The sequence below is a fragment of the Rhipicephalus sanguineus genome, chromosome 11 (assembly GCF_013339695.2).
Source record: "Rhipicephalus sanguineus isolate Rsan-2018 chromosome 11, BIME_Rsan_1.4, whole genome shotgun sequence".
In the NCBI taxonomy this organism is placed as follows: Eukaryota; Metazoa; Arthropoda; class Arachnida; order Ixodida; family Ixodidae; genus Rhipicephalus; species Rhipicephalus sanguineus.
In genome coordinates, this window is record NC_051186.1 from 98436010 (window position 1) to 98455652 (window position 19643).

At 44.9% G+C, this 19643-nt stretch overlaps 1 protein-coding gene across 1 annotated transcript; it reads left to right on the top strand.

Annotated features, from left to right (window-relative positions):
* Window positions 1-6966: 6966 nt before the first annotated feature.
* Window positions 6967-7911, top strand: LOC119375269 (sulfotransferase ssu-1). The gene has a single exon (XM_037645451.1). The coding sequence runs from the start codon at window positions 6967-6969 to the stop codon at window positions 7909-7911; it is 945 nt and encodes a 314-aa protein (XP_037501379.1).
* Window positions 7912-19643: the final 11732 nt, after the last annotated feature.

Genomic DNA, 19643 nt, shown 5'->3' on the forward strand with positions numbered 1-19643 from the left:
ACTACTACTACAGCAAATGAACTTCACATGTTCAAACTTCTGGCTAAAGTCTAGCTTTATAAGTGTACAAAAATAAAGCCAACAATCTAAACACAATTTTTGGGCAGCTTGGTTCGCTCTATGCCCGAGTAGCTTCCGCTGGAGATGCCACTTGTGCATTTTCAAGGAGTTCTGTATGGATGCACAATGTTGCAAATGCAACCTTGCCTAAAACTATTTTGCTCGTCAATGTTGCTATGAAGACATGTCCAGTCAAAGCGAGGGAAATGCTGGCTTAGAGGAACATAGAAACCGTGAGGGATAAACTAAGTAAGCCTGTGCCATTTTGTTCTCCGACATTCTCCTTATGGCTTCTATACTGTCAGATTACTGATGGGCGCATCGATTACTTTGTCATCTGGGTAGCTTCCCTAGCTTCATTAGTTTTTTACCTCTTACTGATAAATTTAATTTCACACAGTCTTGTTATCGTCAGTTCACCTACTTCCATTTCATTACACGCATCAGAAGTTGACAGTAGTTGATGCGGAGTGACCTGAGAGCAGCTGCGTTACCTGTTTAGGAGGTAAAATGCTTTGTGGTCCATGCAATGTAAATAGGGGGTCATCGTTTTGCAACTAGACTGCAGATGAAGCGTATGTCAAATATCTATTCTGACTGTGCCCCAAGCTAAGTTCTCCTTGAGAAAGTGTCTAGTATAGAGCGACTACCTATGCAATGGTATTCATTGTGTGCTTACAGGAGGCATCAGAGAAATGGAATTGGAGAGTCTTTTAAGTAAAAATTTGTAGTGAATTATTTAGCGATTTGAAATTTTGTGATGATAACGTTTTATTTTTTGAATCACGAGACAACTTCAGAGGATGATGGTGAAACAAAAAAGTGAAGCACTAGGGTGGACCTAACAAGGAGTTGGAAGAAAACCTAATGTTCAACTGGTAAGGAACAGAACATCAGTTAACCATAAGTCGTGAAAGAATAGAACTGATAAATAAGTTCATTTGCTTGGCCGTGGAGTTACCATTAACTCAAGCAATAAGAGGGAAACAATTGAGAAGCTAAGAATCGCGTGAAATACACTTCGCTGGTACTCATAGTCGCGGCTTTCCAGTATCTGTCAGGACGAAAGCTTGCCACTACTCACATATATAGGACAGGATAATAGATGAGGTTGAGATTAAATGAAAGATTAACATGAAAGGGCCGGAAGAGAACAGAATAAACTATGAAATAAATACTAGTAATGATGTTGTTCCTGAAACTAAATAGAATATATGAATGGGCAGTGCATCAAGTGTAAAAAAAGAAACAGATCGTCACTTTGGATGAAGCTGTGGATTTGAAGCAATAGCAAGTGCTGTAGTGGTGACAAAAAGGAAATGGGAGGCTGAAATTAATAAATCTAGGGCACTGAGGCTGGTGCAACTACTAGGTAAGGGTTAATAGAAGGAAAGTTCGAGATGCCTTGTTCAGAGTAGACATGTTTAAGCTGATGATAGAAGTAAAGCACGGACTGAGGTACTAAGACAACTGTCTCTTTATAACCGATTTCTTCTTTCATATAAAGGTGCCGTGAGAAGACCTATGTCTGAAATCACTCCACTATTTCAATGCTGCATTCTGCTGTGGCCGCTCATTATATGCTAACAGCCTGAGTACTCTAATTTAAACCTCCATAGCCTAAAAGTCACATCGTAGGTAGTGTTATATAGTCTCTCCACGAAGAGCAGTATATTGTATTGTCTTACGCTCTTTTCTTTTTTGCAGATTTTTGAACACCTAAAAATGTACAAGATAGATCAAACTGTTACAAAGAGATTATGATAAAGTTATTTATTGTGCCTGGAATGGACATATGCCAAATGCAGAATCCAGGTGTGTGGAGAACTTTAATAAATAGCAGTATTGCCCATTTCCACTGCATTGTCTTCCTGCACAGCATAGTTACACTTCCCATATTACAGCAGTGTCCCAATCCAAGCATGCAGTTTTTAGGCTTAGTCAGTATGCCATACGTGGCTGCATAGTAGAAAAACAGCAGCGCTGCAACTGTGTTAATCAGGTCGAATGAATTTCACACCATGAAATAGCGTGGGCATTGAAGATCGAGAATATCTTTTGTGTACATTACAAATCACCTAAGTTGACAAATCTGCATGAGTTACGTTCCAGTAGTATGGGCAGACAGTTGCCTATACGCAAAAGGGATGTTAGTCTTCATTTTGCACTGAAAACCTAGAAAACCAGCAAAATGTCGTTGTGCTCATTTCAAAGGGCACGTCGTATATTACGGCCTAGAGGTTAGAAAGTCAGAAAATGTTGGTATGCATGTTTCACAGTGCACTCCATATTTTACAGTCTGCTACAACACGAGAAAATGTTGCTGCTGGGGTTTTACACAGCATTGTCTAACGATGAATTTACACACCACCGTGTTTTACACGCCACCGTGTAACAATGAATATACCGTGTAACCACCGTACATTTAACGGCTTAAACACTAGATAACACGAAATTGGTGCAACGTAGATTTTACGGGCTGTGGTTATTTTTACTGAAAAAGTATTGTGGAGTGAAAAAACAGTGGCCAGATTTTTTTTACACGATATCATTATATACACGGCATGCATGCCGTAAACTTGAAATACGGGTCGCAGTTTTTTTTACGGTAAATGTCTGGCAGCATCAGCTGCCAGTGCTTTCACCGTAAAAACTACGGTGAACTTTTTACAGTGTACGTGCACTAGCCGTCTAACGACGTCCTCCTTACAGCAAAATGTTGTAAAGGTGCTCTCTGAAAAAAAGCGCTTGTATGGAGTTTAATGTGCTGATGTGACCTTCTTTTTTATATTACAAAACATAGGTGTGCATCTAGAGGAATAATTTTGTCAGGCAGATCAATGAGTGTTTTTGTCAGTATGATAAGTAATTTCGAGAGGTCAATCACGAGTTTCCAACATACATTGAGAAATGTACGTTTTCTCCGAACCTCAGTATTCTAGAAAGATTACAGGCAACACGAAAGTGCTCGATGTTGCTATAGCTTATCGATAACACATTGATGTGATTAAAGTCGTTATCATCCGTTATTTTTTATATATTAAAATAAGACTCAGTGCCTGCTTGTGCCACATATATAATTACCGTGGGCTTCAATTTTGCGGCGCACCGTCCACGAGCGCTAATGTAGAGCCAGTGGCGGTAAACATAAAGAAATGCAGCGTATTAGGTGCATTCTAAGCTGTGCTGACGCATCAGGCGGAGTCTAGCACAAACCCATAGTCTGTTGTTTCATCTGGTGAAGTGTAGGCAAACCGTACCAGCTGCCATTTAGTAAACATCATTCTGATCCCGCACACAATAAACGTTTCGGATACTGCCTACGTCACATGTGCAGCCGTTTAGGCGCGTCATACAGTTTCATCAATATGATGTAGAGAAATTCACCTGCTTATATATACCTGCTTGTCATGCACACCCACCTCTGTTGCACGTGCACTAGCGCTTCACTTAAACTGTTTGACAGGCAGTGCGACCCAGTCAGGATTGTTGTCACGTCACCGCTGACCCCTAAATTAGCCCGCATTACTGAAGTGCTTTCGAAGCCTTCTTTCGAAATCGCAAAGCCTTAAGCTTATCTCCTAATCCGACTTCGCAGTTTGCCCAACATAACGGGGCAATTAAAAATCGTCTGACCATTTACACGAAGTGAGAGGTTTGCACTGAGTCGTTGCTACATAAGCTGAAAGTTAGTGGCGCCGAAGTTTCCTTTTAACGGAGGCGAAATGCTGTGAAGGTTCTCGTAGTCTCATAATACATGCGGGTCCATAATAGTTGTGAGGACAGCATCATTAGTGCATCGTTGCGAGAAGATGCCTGCTTATACTGACCGTCATGTTTTCCGCCATTGTCTCAAAGTCTGGCGATGATCGGTGCTGCATATTCCCTGCAGCTATATATCGTCTCCAGAATGCCACATACGAACCGTCCTACAAAATGAATCGTGCAGACAGAATTCTAGCAGGATTAAATACTGTTGTGTGGAAATGTCATGAAATAGGGCCATGTATAATAGTTAGAATGAAGCAGCGAATGAGACACAACACAACAAAAATGGCGAACCGGAGAATACGCCGCCCTCTTTCTATTTTTTCGCAAGACAAACGGCTCATAGTCATCCGTGATACCCTAGTAACACCTTCGCCTGCCTACAGCTGGTATTCTGCGTATATACTCTCCTAGCAAGAACATCGCACCATACATTGTGCTGAAAAAAGGTGCACGTCCTGTGTTGCGGCCTTTCATGCTTATATTCTGAACCGCAAATGGCACTGAACTCTTTGACGCTAGCAAACCTCTTACTTCTAAAAAACAATTCAACAACCATGACCCCTTTTTATACGCCTACTACGCACTCGATTGTTTGGAGCTTCTATTTTTGACAATCCTAAAGCACACTTTTGCGTAAACTCACGCCCTCATTTGCCGGCCTTCTGAAGAATATTTAGCTGTGCATTCAGGTCTGAACGAGGCTCACGCAGGTTCACTGCGGCGATTGCAAAAAGGTACGTACTCCACTTCTTATTACACTGAAAATATGTATTCAGAAAGGGAGGTCAGTAAAGACTGTAATGCATGCAATGGCCTCATGGGATCAGACACATTCTGGCGGGATGCCCTGTGACTCTGCCAACCCCGAAAGAAAATGGCTTTACTCGAAGAAAATGTTAAGGAGGGCATAGTCTCAACACCAGCCTAGAGGGCCCACGATGTCGCTGAAGGGTTAGGCTTGATGTTGTCATCGTGGGCGCGGCTCGCCTCGACCTGAAAGGGTCGAACATCAAGATTTGTTCAATAAAAGTGTCCACACACGCACATAAAAATTGAATGGCGATGCACTAGGGCACCTGCCAAACGAAAACTCGTACAAAATTCTAAATCAGTGCTCCGAATAATGCAGTAGATAAAGCAAAGTATAACGTTTTCTTTCAGTTTTGACTACTGCGGTATGTTGCACAGCGTGCGGTAAAGCCATCCGTAATATTTCGTCGCAGTTCTACAGCATGCATGTATACCTGGAGCATTTGCGGAAGAAAAAAGACTCAGGTTGAACGCTATTATCTCGATGTACAATACCTTGCTATTACTACTCCGACTCGAACATTTGCAGTTCACGTAATTGCCTAGGAGTGTGTCTCACTTTTCCAGAACAAATGAAAAACACAGTAGCGAAAGTTGCAAAGCACGCAGAAGGCCTGCGACTCATTCGGATAAGCCGACCAGTTCATGTCAATGCAAGACCCAAACCTCCAGCAAGAAACTGCCAACACATGCACACAGTTGCGCTTGGTTGTAAGTGCTTCAAGGAACGGTGCTAGAAATTCAGTAGCAATTGGTGTAATTCTAAATCCTGCGCTACATGCATTTCCACTCCGCGAAACCTTAAAACATGCATAGCACGGGCACCCAGCGATTCCCATTCGTAGAGTTTCCCCTGCTGCGCTTACCAAACCGTCGATGTCGTCAATGATTTCCGTAAGCTTGCAGGGTTTCCCCGGCCCAAGTGGAATATTGTAAGGGAGGTTCGCAAACTCTGTGTGCGACATGCGCGCTAGTTTTCGCTGCGCTTTGTCATTGTGCTGCTTGTTACGGCGTGTAAGATACGTGTCGTCTGCAGCGAGTTCCATCAGGTTGTTGCCACCGTAAGACGTAGCCACGCAGGCACCGGTGGGAGGAGCAATCGAGCGCTTGGTCACAAGCCGACACCCTAAACTGCTAACCACTTAAAACAAGAGGAAATACACAAATCGCACACAATATTTAGGCATGCGCGTTTTGGCTGGTTGCTTAATGACTTGCTTAGAAGCATTTGTCCTTTCCTTGAGTCAAATGAGACTGCGAATCTCTTTTTTTATGTATTGCAGAATCGTGCTAAAATATCCTAATCAGAACCGCATCACTAAATCCTGAATTCTTTCCCATACAGAAAAGTTGCCATGCATGCGCAAGCACACCAAGCAGTCGAAAAATGTCACGTCTGTTGTATTTATTGCATACCATCGCTCTTGCAAACCGTGAACCTCGAACGAAACGTGTATAGGGAGCGGGGGCGCCATCGCCTGCCGTATTTGCACGCGTATCACAAGATCTCTCTACCACTCGTTAATATTCACTATGGTTGGATGAACAGTATCATTTCGTAATGTACGGTAACGAAGTATAAGTGCAACATTTCTGCCATGGTGGTAACAGTGGTAAGGGCGGTCGGCAGTTGACCTGACAGACGCGGGTTCGCTCGCGGTCAAAACGGCACAACTCCGAAGTATTCCACTACGGAGGTGCGCTGCCTAAAGTGACAACAAAGACCATAACGAATGCTGGCACCTTTCTATTTCTTTTGTGGCAGTCGCCACCCATTACCTTGCACAAAATGCTGTCAAAGTGGATTTTCTTCGCGCAAAAAGCAAAGCCGTTAGAATTGTTTTATGGTCGCTGTCAGAATACGGCCTTTTAAGAACTTATATGGACATTTCGAAAAAAAAAGAAGCATTTAGGCACCATGCTTGCGAACGGAACACTAACGACCCCGTCTCTGTGTAGCCAAAACACGGGTAATATTAAGCAGAATGGTTCTGCAATGTTTTCTCAAACCATTCTTTGATATCAATTTCGAGGTGCCACTTTCGAGGCACGTCTTATGTATTTACAGGCGCGAAATAATACTACATTTTCTTTTTTGCCATTAACCTATAGCAAGTCGGTTACTTGCATCAGGCTGGCCTCCCTGCCATTAATTTTCGCTCGCTCTTTCCTATTTTTGCCATCATCACGCCCCACAATTGCGTTTCATCTGATTCAAGGACACGTCAGAGATATCTTCAATTCCACTCACATTTGCACTGCATTTACTTAGCTGCTCTGTCCTCACTATTCTGATTCTTCTTGTGCAGGCGGACGTATACCACGATGGACACTGATGATTTCATCAACATTGACAACGTCCCTATGCTGACCATCTTTCCCGAAGACAACGTGCGTTCGGCCATGCAGTACGAACCCAGCGCAAGCGACGTCGTTATCGTAACTTACCCTAAATGTGGCACTACGTGGGTTCAGTACATTGTGGCTCACATTTTGACCAAAGCGGAACCACCCAAGAACCCGGCTGAGTATATGCTCTGCTCTCCACTGTTGGAGCTGTTGGGGGCAGAGAGTGCCGTGAGAGCCGAAAGAAGAGGACCCTTAATCACGCACCTGCCGCTGAGCAATATAGTGTTCTCCGAGCAAGCGAAGTACATTTACGTTGCGAGAAACCCGTACGACTGCTCAGTTTCGTGCTATTATTTCTTCAAAGGCCTCACATCCAGTCGCATAAAAGACGTATCCTTTGACACGTTTCTTGAGCTCTTCCACTCCGGGAAGACCGTCTACGGCGACTACTTCGACCACCTTATTCCCTGGTACGAGATGAGGTGTGAACCGAACGTGTTATCTATCACGTACGAGCAGGTGAAGAAGAACACCGGTGAAGTAGTTCTCAAGATTGCGGATTTTCTCGGCGATGAACACGGTAGGGCCTTACGCGAGGACAAGCAGTTTTACGAAAAGGTGTTGGAGTCGTCAAGTCTTGGAAACATGAAGAAGGTCTTTGACTACACCCCTGTTGAGCGCGTAAAAGCATTGGGAGAACTTCCACCGGCGAAATTTCTCAAATCTCTCGAATCCTTCAAAGGAATGACCATAGATATGAACACGATGCACGAAGGCGCAGCGTTCGTTCGCAAGGGGGACGTCGGAGACTGGCGTAGCCACTACACAGCAGAGCATATTACCAGGACTAAAGTGTGGATAGCGCAGAAGACCAAGGGGAGTGAGGTCATGAACCTGTGGAAGGAATTGGATCTTCCGTAATGAGAATCAGGGGCTCTATTCTTGGACGACGCTTTTCGGACACATTGTTCTGGGGGCACATTGATTCGGTGTCTGAGAAGAGGCGCGCAAGTACTTCCTTTAGTCATTGGACCACGAGACATTAGGTTACGCTAAAGCGCACCCCTTGTCAAAATGAACATATCTGCACACAGGTCGAAGGTTGGCTCTCCTTTAGATGTTGCGTGATTGTCTAACCACGTCCAATTGCAGGAAATGTGCGATTACAATAACGCATATATTATCAAATGATCAGTCAGTCGTGCTTTGCCGCAGGCAAATATTCAATGGGGTAGTCTTCCGGAGCACTTAGTCAATATTAGTAATGCCACCAATTTTAGGGCCGAGGTAAGGGCCATCTTTTCTAATTACTAATGTGTTATTTACCTATTGTATAAGGATGTTTTTGTTTTCGTTTCACTGTTCCGTACTGACAGTCAATAAGCATTGTATGACGAGGTTCTCATGCTCCTGTTATCATGGACCTACTTCTGTAATGCCCCCCTCACACAATGCTCCAATGTAAGTCTGTGAGGCGATTTGAATAAATAAATAAATAAATAAATAAAATGTGACAACGAGAAACGTGTTTAAGAACTTTAGCCAAAGTTATCATGTCAGACCTAATGAACAGCGCGAAGGTATGCAACGGAGGGAAATAGCCCGGTTTTGCACCGTTGTTATTATGAAATTCTTAGCTCTAGGGGTTGTGCGCATATATGCCCAACCAAGTGGGCGGCGTGACGCCTTCCGTCGTAGCGCAATTGGAAAAGTATCGCACACGTAATTCGAAGGTTGCCGGTTAGGGCCCCACCGATGGAAAGGGCGTTTCTTCGTCCACAATAATTCATTTTCTTTATGGTATAATTAATGCACTACGGTTAAAACACAACAAATAAAATGTGCCCCTATGCTCTCCCTGGTTTATTTGTCTGTTTGTTCCCCTTGGTTACATCTAACAAAGAAAAGCAAGTGCAACAAACAATGCCCCTTCCTCCGTTCTTTAAATCAACTGGGGTTCCCTCGTGTATTCAAAGCAAGGCTTTGTCACCGTTTCATTGTACTTGGCACTCGTGCAGTTTCTAAATTTAAGTTAACTCGATTGTGAGTTTGTAAGTGTCGTAACCACGATACAATTATGATGTGCGCCGTAATGGAAGACTCAAAATTAATGTTGACCTGCTGAGAAGTTTTGACCTGCACCAGAATCTACGCGAACGAGCGCTTTTAGGTTTCGGCCCCCACTGAAACGCAGCCATTCTGCTATTCGAAACTCTTTAGATAATATTGGACAAAGCTGATAAAGATGGTCTGTAGGACGCGAGTCCGAGCGCCCTGTAATTCCATTCCTATTCATTGTGCCAAGCTTACCGTTCCTAGATTAGTGCCTTCATTATCCTGATTTTATTTTGCGCACGCCGAATACTAAACACTAAAGATGTTGCACTTTTACGATTGTCGCGAAGACGTTACCGTGCACTTTATTTGCCAGCAACTGAACTGGAAGATGTGTTAAATATCCAAATTCTAATAAATATCGTTTTTCTGCCATGTGCATCTCTCGGTCTTTTTCGTTGCGGCAAACAGCATGTTTTCTAGCAAAGCTTTCTGCATTTGAAGCATTACGAAGTAGGTCGCGGTGTACCGGCTCAACATCCGGAGAGAAGGTTTTGGCTGTGCGACTACAAACAATGCTCTGTAAGGTGACCGAGGATGCATTTATTGCCATTACTACACTCCTATACAAATAAAAAAGCCAACAGGTGAGTATGAAAACTTGGGGCACCTACGCACTTGTGGTGCGAGGAGTGAAGTAGCGGAGCTGGTGGCATTCCCCTCCTTCTTTCTCTCCTCCCCTCACTTCCTTTCGCACCACTGGCTATACTATACTATATATATGACTATACTATGCTCCACACTTTCTCTTTGTCTATTCCCTCTTCGTCACCCTCACCTCCCTTCCACTCCCTTTGATATACATACTAAAGATGGCTATGCCATGCTTTACCCTTCCCCTCCTCCTCTTCCTACTCCTAACGTTGACTTCATTTCCCATCTCCTTGCTAAACTATATGTGGGTATGGTGTGCTTTCCTTCTCTCTTTTTCTCTGCCTTTCTTTATCTCTATTTCTTTCTCTCTCTTCTCTTTTGATTATCTCTCCTTCTGTCTTGCTGTCTGTATTTATTTCTAACTCTTTCTATCTTTTTCTGTATTTCTCCCATATCTTTATCTCTAGTTTCCATGTCTGTGTTTGGTCTCCCGCCCATCGGAGTTATTGCGTCCCACGCCGGACAAATATGCGCTCGTGTTCCGGGAGCGAAGCAGAACACGAAGAAGAGGACGAAGAGAGCGCGCGAAGTTGGCGATGTTGATAGTTTTTGTTTAGGACTAACTGGGATTATTGGAGCATAAAGAACTCCGCTGTTAAAAAAAGAAGCCCGCAGAATCTTACAAATACTTGGGACTTCGTACTTTAAGCCAGCTGTTCGAGACGTGAACGCTCGTGTAATCTTCGAAGCCTGCTTCAGTCCAGCTCAAGTGATCCCATACCAACTAATAAAAGCGCCAATCAGAACTGCATGCCCTCACCTTAGCTCTGCCGAAGTCCAATGGCATGCCCAATAAGCGCATGCAAAAGTTATAAACCCCGTGAAATTTGGGCAAATAAGCAAGCGGATGAGAACGTTCTGCAGTAGAAGGTAAAGAAGCCCATCTGGGTGCATTTCTGTTTAATGTACGCGTGTTGACTGTGGCGATATGTTTTGGCAATAGCCTGCTTCCAGCGGATTCGCCTGCGTCATTGTAGCAATGAGCTTCTGACCTTGTGACGAGAACATGTCTACTCCTGATAATGAAAAAGTGTCCGTACTCTTTACACAAATAACATACAAAGCTAAAGGGCGTAGCGAGACTGCTGTCACTGGAAGCATACGAAACTAAACTTAGCGCTTCCCCCAAAATAAAAAAAAAAACATGATTGATCCCTCCATCATAGCAATCTGTATACCACGAAAGTAAAAAAAAAATCCACAGCATATCCACGGGGTGAATGATGATGAGTGGGGCGAAGCTCCGGAGGCTTTCATCGGTAAACCGTGAATACTCCGGGTAATTCGCAAAGTATATGATCAAGTAAACACGTGAGAAACACCGGGTATATTTAAACATCAAACTTTCATTGTACTGTTGGTTTACGTGGTCCATTCATTACAACGGTCGCCCTAGCGTACGTTGCCGCACTAAATCGAACGATTGCCTTCCACCAATGACACGCGCCATATGTGAATCTTCCGTGAATTCTGCCCAGTACATCATCAACGACGTCAGATCTGGCGCGTTTATACTAAAGCGTCGATGAGAGTCATGGCGACTTGTAGCTCACTTTAATTTTACATTTACGCTCTGAATTTTTATTGTTTAATCACGCACAGGAGAAATCTCACGCAAGCACGACCTTGGAGGTCAAAATCCTGTGCCTATACATACGGGGTGGTCAGTGAACGGTTGTGCAGCGCGAGCGGTCTGCATTTTCAATCAAGAAACTCGTTAGCAGACGCTGCCTGCGTCGGCCTTCCCAGGCGAGAGAGAGGGTGGGGTCTAGAGCCAATGCCCTAGAGCACGCGTCTGTAGGGAGCCTACATGACCGCCTGGTCGTTCATGTAGGCTCCCTAACGCGTCTGCAACGCAGCGAGCGCGGAGCGTCGGCTTCGCAAGGCGAGAGAGGGAAGGAGGGGGACTAGAGCCAATGCCACCTAGAAAAAAAATTCTGCTAGAGCACGCATCTGACACGGATGGATGGATGGATGGATCCTATGAGCGTCCCCTTTATAACGGGGCGGTGATATATCTGCCACCATGCTCGAAGAAAAAAGAAAAAACTTCCTTGTTTCATGCTGGCCTAATATCTTATCTACATTTATTGAATCTATGTTATTATACCAAAAAATTATGAATTCACGGTCTATCTATCTGCCTCTTAAGGCAGATGACCTTATTTTTTCCCCATTATTTATTTCTGTACTTTATCTCTACTTTTCTGCCACCAATACTCTAACCGTCTCTTACTTATTTCTATCGCGGACGTGTTCAGCTTTCCATTGTTGTCCCTAAAACCCAAGGCTTCCTGTAGACTCGTGCCCACACGTATACCTGGGTGAATATCGCCACATTCAATCAGTACATGTTCCATCGTTTCCTTAGTTCCCCCGCAGCATGTACATTGTTCTTCGTTTCTGAATCTCGCTTTATAACAACGCGTTCTAAGGCAGCCCGACCTTGCTTCAAACAGTAAAGCGCTTCCCCTTGAATTATCATGAAACATTTCCCTCCGTATTTCTTTTTTTCCCTTTCGGTAGTTACTCAGAGCCGGCTTCTTTTCCATCGCTGTCATCCAATAAGTCCTCTCCGCCTCTCTGACCTTCCGCTTAATGCTCCTTGTTGCCATATCGCCCGCACTGCTAGCCGTATATTTACTGGTGAGCCTCCTAGTTCTTTTTCTCCACTGCGTGTCAACGCTTTTTCTATGCAAATACCTGAAAACCTTCTCTGCCCATCTACTCTTCTTCATTTTCCTCAGCCTCTCTTCGAATCTCATTTTGCTCTGAGCTTCCCTCACTTCAAAGCCTGTCCATCCCATATCACCCTTTACAGCCTCATTTGTCGTCTTCCCGTGAGCGCCCAACGCGAGGCGGCCCACCGTCCTTTGATTTACATCCATTCCTGATTGTACCTTTGACCTCATGCACACCACTGAGATCCCAAATGTAAGCCCCGGGACCATCACACCCTTGCACAGCCCTCGAAGCACCTCGTACCTATTGTATCCCCATAAAGCTCTGTGCTTCATAATTGCAGCATTCCTCTTTCCCTTTGCTACCGATGCTTTCTATTGTACCTCCATATATCTATCCCCCTATTTTACCCATACTCCGAGATACTTGTACTCACTTACCCTCGGTATTTTTCGGCCCTGTATGAAGACCGCATGGTCTTCGTGATGATTGAATGCCATCAATCCACATTTGGTTGCACTAAATCCAAGTCCCAGAGCCTCACATTCCCTTCCACATATACCTGCCAATCGCTGTATATCATCTTGACTGTCCGCAAATAAGACCATATCCTCAGCATAAAATAGACCTGGAAGCTTCTGCTCAACCATCGTGCCGACCTGTTTGTGCGACAAATTAAATGTGCCCCTAAATGTGTCCTTACATAAGTAGCTGTGTGTTTTAAAGGCGATAGTCTTTCTTGGGAAACTTAAAAGCAGAAATTTTGGTCTGACTGTCTGTCTGTCTGCATGTCTGTCTGTCTGTCTGTCTGTCTGTCTGTCTGTCTGTCTGTCTGTCTGTCTGTCTGTCTGTCTGTCTGTCTGTCTGTTTGTCGGCGCGTCACTCGATTCAGCCACTTGGCCAAAGTTCAACCACTTGCCCAAGGGCCAGCCATCTTAAACGGCTGACTAGGTTCATACTTGTGTACATTGTCGATCCAAAAGGAAACATTACGCATATCTGAGGCGTAACATCACTAGGTGAGTATTAGGTGGTGTATTCCTTTAATAGAAAATGCATACATACGTAATTCTAAAGACCCTAGTTTCTTAAGATGCGCTGAAAATGAAACTGCGCTGAAACTTGCCTTCATCCCTGCCCTCTGCACGAGGTCATTGTTGTGTTTCGGTTTCGGTTCTGTATTGCACTGTACGAATGCCATGGGGCACCACTCTGGCATTCCTGTTTTACCCAGGCGACGTGTAAATGAAAAAGTGTGTGAAGGGTACTCGTTGAGTGCGGACGTTTCTTCTGCTTCGGCGCTTCGCGACAAACCGCGTGTTCGGGCTGGCTGGCGTCCTCGCCGGTCGCGTTGGTCACCGCCGGTCTTCGCCTGCTGCTGCGCCGGGACTACCAGCCCGCAACACACCACTCGTGTTTCCCGATGTATTGCCGGATGGCGTCCATATCTCACGCAGCGCCTCTTCTATCGTTTTTAGACGACATTTGCAGCGAAGCACGCAGATAGGCGGCCATTTTTTTTTGTAACACCGTTTAACGTGGATGCACCCGAGTTGACGTTAGGTGGCATATCTCCATCCCGACGACTAACGTCCATGATCAACAATTATACAAACCTTTGTGGTAGCTGTAGTAGTTATCGGAGAGAGTGTAATCAGAGAAAGCGGTGTGACAGCCAGAAGAGTGTCGACTAAGGTCGCCATTCCGCGGCAGGTTAAAGAGTAAACAGATCTCCACGGCCAGACTCGGGGGAAACGCAATGCGCGTCGTGCCTCCGCTCTAGCCCGGCCGTGATTTTTTTTCGGGGCCAGCATAAGCGGGGAACGCGGTGTAATGAGGCGGGAGTGCGTTGCACAGCTATTTTCAATGCGAAGAATTTCTTAGCGAACCTTTGGCGCGTTGAGTGCTTCTATCTATCTATCTATCTATCTATCTATCTATCTATCTATCTATCTATCTATCTATCTATCTATCTATCTATCTATCTATCTATCTATCTATCTATCTATCTATCTATCTATCTATCTATCTATCTATCTAGCCGCCTGCGTCTGGGAGCTCTCATGATCACCTCCTTCACTTGGTGTAGACCATAATCGGCATGAGAGGATAGGAGGATTTGACGAATATGACTGTTCGGTCATGATATGAATAACGTGAAAATCCTGCCGCGTACGTCGTCAAACCCTTTCCTCCAGACACGTGTGGCACATACCCGTATACTGTAAGCGGGTGTGCGCCACAGGAGATTTACAGTTTATATCTTCCTGGAACGGCGAGAACAAAGACGGATAATTTGAATGCGACAGCGTTAAAAAAACCGGCATCGCCGCGTTGACCCGACGAATGGGAATAATAAATATTAGGATCCCAGCAGCAGGGCTGGGCAAAGATACTTTAAAATTGTATCGCGATACGATACAAGATACTCAGGCAAGAAGTATTGAAGATACAGATACAAGATACTGCCGCAATCATTGTATCCGATACGATACTCGGGAATTGTATCTTAAGATACTTCGATACATTCTCAAATTTCTTATTATAGATCCATATAATGTAGCAGCAAACGCCTATGCACGAAAATGTCTGCTTGAAAATTTCTTAACTGTGACCTATTTTGTTTCATTTGAATAAAATATCTGTTAGTATCTCAAACGTTTTGCCCTTCTTGCTCAAAGTACATTAGTTTCCTTCTCCAAAACAACTTATTGCGGTTTGTTTTAGCTTCTTTACAGGACAACTCGTTATACACTTCGCTGACAGTGGTTCTTGTTTGTCATTTTTGCAATTGGTGGGAGTTGCTGCTCAGATTGCCGACCAACTAGCGGGTTGCCATACAATCTCAATAAATTCAATAACAAGCCTTCGCACGACGGCGCAAATACGTGTGTGGACTTTTACCTTGTCCGTAAAAGACAGTTTGCGCAATACCGTATATCCAGACAGGTGTACATCAGCAACAACGCTGGTAGCAACATTTTTTTAGGGGGAGGGGGCATAGTGTATTCTAGGGGTTTAAGACCTTTCCCTAGCGGCCTGGCCCGCACACATGACCGTCTTCGTCCCATTTGTTTTTATTTTCTTAATAAGTATGTTCGTGAGCTACACAGACACGACTGGTCTTAAGCATTCCTTTCGTGAGGAACGGTGGTCACCATGAGCTGAAACATAACCGTTGAACAAAAGCTGTATATTTCAGAATCCGCGTCCAGATTTCACTTGTTGTGTACATCGGTGTCGATGTTTCTGAAATGTTGACTCCGTATCTCCTTCTGAAATGACCTATATATGAGATATGGGAAAGACTTCCCTTCAAATGGCGACGTCATTTTGTTCAAGCTCTCTCAGACCCCCCGATCCCACCATCTTCACTGTCCTGGCCCTTGGAACTAAATTTAGTTACTGCGGCCTGCTGGCTATAAGCTGAGTTTGATACTCCTGGTGTATACGTAGATGACGTAAAACTGCAATAAATTTTCATATTCTACATATCCGCTGGCGTAAAGGATTCTTTGTTGATATACTCACTAATGTGCAATTTTTTAGCAATTTTTCCTCAAGAAGAGAACATGTTCAACACAGAAACGTCTCAGAAGTCTTTGTATAGTTGCACAAAGCGTCGTAGGACGCTTTGTGCAGTTAGAAGAATAAACAGTTAATGACAGTTAGAAGAATAGAAGAATGTTAGAAGAATGACAGTTAGAAGAATAAAGCAGAGATCTTATTTTGGTAGCGCGTTACAAAAGACATACTTCGGTGACCAGACCGAAAAACAGTACAGAGACCTAGGTAATGCATGGGATGCAAAATGACAGCTAAGAAAGCACTTGTGCTAATAATCAGACTATGATTTCATAAATTCTTTGAATAAATCTAACAGGAATTGAAAAATACGATACGCCAAGATATTTTCTGTTAGTTAAACGCTTGCTCTATTAGATCTAGTATCAGTACCAGTGCTGCTAAAGTTGTTAGAATCTCATTTGCATATAAGTTAATTCATTGCATGCAGTCAAACTTACATCCACGAGATTCTTCAAATCGCTGATATGTAAAATCCACGAAACGCAAAGCAACCCTATTCTCACACGCATCACATTTCGTTACGAATCAAGACGCAAGGGAATCTTCAATAACGACACTGTAGCGACATCAGAATTTGCGCTATAGACGCTGCACGCTGTAGAGTACGCGGCCCAGGACAGTGACTGCAGCTGAGAGCAAGTGTTGGGGCATCGGCGCAACCAAGAAGAAAAAAAATAGAGAAAACAAAAGGTACGTGGGCTCGGCGTACACGTCCGCGCGCTTGTCTTCCTCATATTCTGCCCTCACTGGATGACTCTGGCGTGAAAATAAAATAACGTCACTGCCCCTAGACTTGTTCTCATGGGTTAGTGTCACCAGTACCAGCTTGAGAAGCGGAGCTTGGCCAGCGATTATTGTTTCGCACGGTTGTGTTGCAATAGAAGTATCTTGTATCTTAAGATACACGATACATTATCGAATGTATCGGAAATACAGATACAGATAATCGTTTTTCGAGACGCATCGCGATACAGATACAAGATACCCAAAGAGTATCTAAGATAGTATCTAAGATACATGTATCTTCGATACTGCCCAGCACTGCCCAGCAGGAATCGAACCCAAGCATTCTGCGTGGCAGTCAGGTATTCTACCACTCAGCGACGTCAGTTCTATAGACTGGTTTGTAAAAACAGCCTATACAGGCGTACTGGCGGTACAACGTCAATTGTGGTTGTGGTGCTGGCTATCCAATATTACAAGAAAGAAAAAAAAAACGCTAGATATGTACTCCTACGAGTACATATCACATATATACTACTAGGAGTACATATATGATGTGATATATATGAAAACACTAGATATGTACTCCTACGCGTCATATCAGATTGACATCTGTGGTTCCAGTGTCGGCTCCGCTTTCATAGCAGTGTAATAAACATTGCATTTGTATTCATATGATTCAGCAAGCTATAGTGAAGCATTGCTCGACCCCGGAGAAATACATTAACGAATGTTACGTATGATATTCACATGATAGCACCATAAAGTGCACTTATTTTCGATAATAGTGCCACGTGCGTTTCTTTATCACTTTTGCTGTATTCGGTTTTCGGCCACAAAGACTGTCAGCAACGCTCAGCGCGAACCGCGCCTCGTTGTTCGAGAACCTTCGCGATAATTGTAGATCGTTTTGTTAAGATCGCGCGCAAGACGCGCACACTCGAGCCTATTCTAGAATTTGCACGACAGCCAGCGATAACGCTGGAATATTCGACGGCACATGTTTCAATGCCGACGCGCTTCACCGCTTGTCACTTGATCGACGGTCGACGCCCCGTTCGCCGCTATTATTGTACAGCGTGTATTGCTGTAGTTTGACTATCAGTTTCCCAGCCACAAGTTCGGCCAAATAAACAGTTTCATCTCGGATGTGCTGACTGCTGTCTTCGTAGACGTCACGACCCCGTGACAATAGTGACTTCTGTACTCTAACGTGAGGGCTGGCCTTACGTCGCACCTTAAGTTACCCTTTAAACGCCAGTGTTGTCGACGTGCCTGGTAAGCACACGATGTCCACACAGCTACTACACTTACAAAAGCACCTTGATGCACCTTGTAACACTTGGCTCAAAGCCATCAAATACAGCATAGAAGTACTCGCGGACTGCTTCCCATGACACCGATTCCCACAATGTGTGGAATCTGCCCATTTTTTTTTTGGTTAGCTTGTGTTGCGTTTCGCCGGAAAGATTCTGAAACCTTGTTGGGGAACCAGCCTCGTAAAGGTAAGCTTCACCACATTGCTCCCTTGCCTACGCTGGAAACAAGACCTTGTAGCGTGCACGCCTTTAACAACACGTATACAATTTAATGCAAAGCGGTATCCATAGCGCGGATCAACATAAATCTAAACCCCAGCGCCCAAGTCATTGTGGCCTAGATAGAAACAGAAATGCCTATTTACACAAAGGCAGAGAGGTCGTCCTGAGAGGTAGTATGTTCTTGCCTGCTACTCTACACCGGGGGAAGTGAACGGGAAAGAAAAAAAAATACACCATTTCCCGCTAAAGGGGACCATCAGGCGATACGAAGCCGGAGCACTTGAACGATCGCGTTCAGTTGTCGTTCGTTGGGCATGCTACCGACCTCGCGTCTTGGAACGCGAAGAGGAACACTACGCCCGTCGTGTCTTCCCACTAGCCTGGCCGTTAGTTCTCACAGGGCGAGCTGGGAACGCGATCGTCAGGCGCGCGAGAGAGGGGCAGCGTAGGAGAGGAGAGAGAGGAGGAGGGGACGCGCATGCGCTGGCCCTCATCGCGGCGTTGCGAAGGAGAGAATTTCGGCATGTCGAGCCCGCATTTCAGAGGAGTCAACCGGAGCAAGCGCTGGACTGAACGCGCGCAGCGCTCTACCACTTGAAGGAGACTAGAGGAGGAGAGTAGCGCATGCGCCGGGAGAGCAGAAGCGAGAACGCAGGAGAAGTGCGAGCAGGTGCTGGGGGAGAAGTGGAGAGAGTAACGCGCAGCTGTTGGAGAGAATGAAGGAGGAGGGTTGCGAATGCGTAGTGTGAGTGCGGACGCCAAGGCCAACGCCGCGGGACATACCCCCTAGCAAGAAATGCGTCGCATCTAAAAAGTCACATTTTCACCGCAAGGGCGAAGCAATGAATGCGAGAGCAAGAAGAGCGGCCCGTGATGGACGCGCTGCTACGCCGCAGAAACATCTGCCCCCCCCCCCCCCCCGGCAGCAACTACCGCGCGAGCAGAAAACGGAGGGGCAAAGTTCACCCTGCGCAAATATTAGAAGAAGCGAGCGAGCTGGCCGACGACTTTTAAATGCGCCCGTTGCGCTCCTCGCGCCATTTCGCAAGTAATGAAGAAATGCTTATAAGCGCCTGCCGTCTCGGAGTCCTGCAAGCGGGAAAGGGTATGTATATAACGCTCGCCGTTAGCTACCTGAAGGATCTGCGCTTTGTGGCGTAGTGGTTAGCGCCATGCGCTGCCGAGCGTGAGGTCGCTGGTTAGATTCCGCGCTTCGGTAGCATTTTTCTGAATTATTTTTCCTTGGGACTTTTATATATATATACATACTTATACATATATGGTGCATGACGGCGGCTGCAAAAACCAGCCAAGACGGTCCATATAATTGCTATCGCAATAAAAGTGTAA

What these genes read in the sequence shown, in the direction of transcription:
- LOC119375269 (XM_037645451.1), top strand. Translation starts at nt 6,967, where the DNA reads ATGGACACTGATGATTTCATCAACATTGACAACGTCCCTATGCTGACC.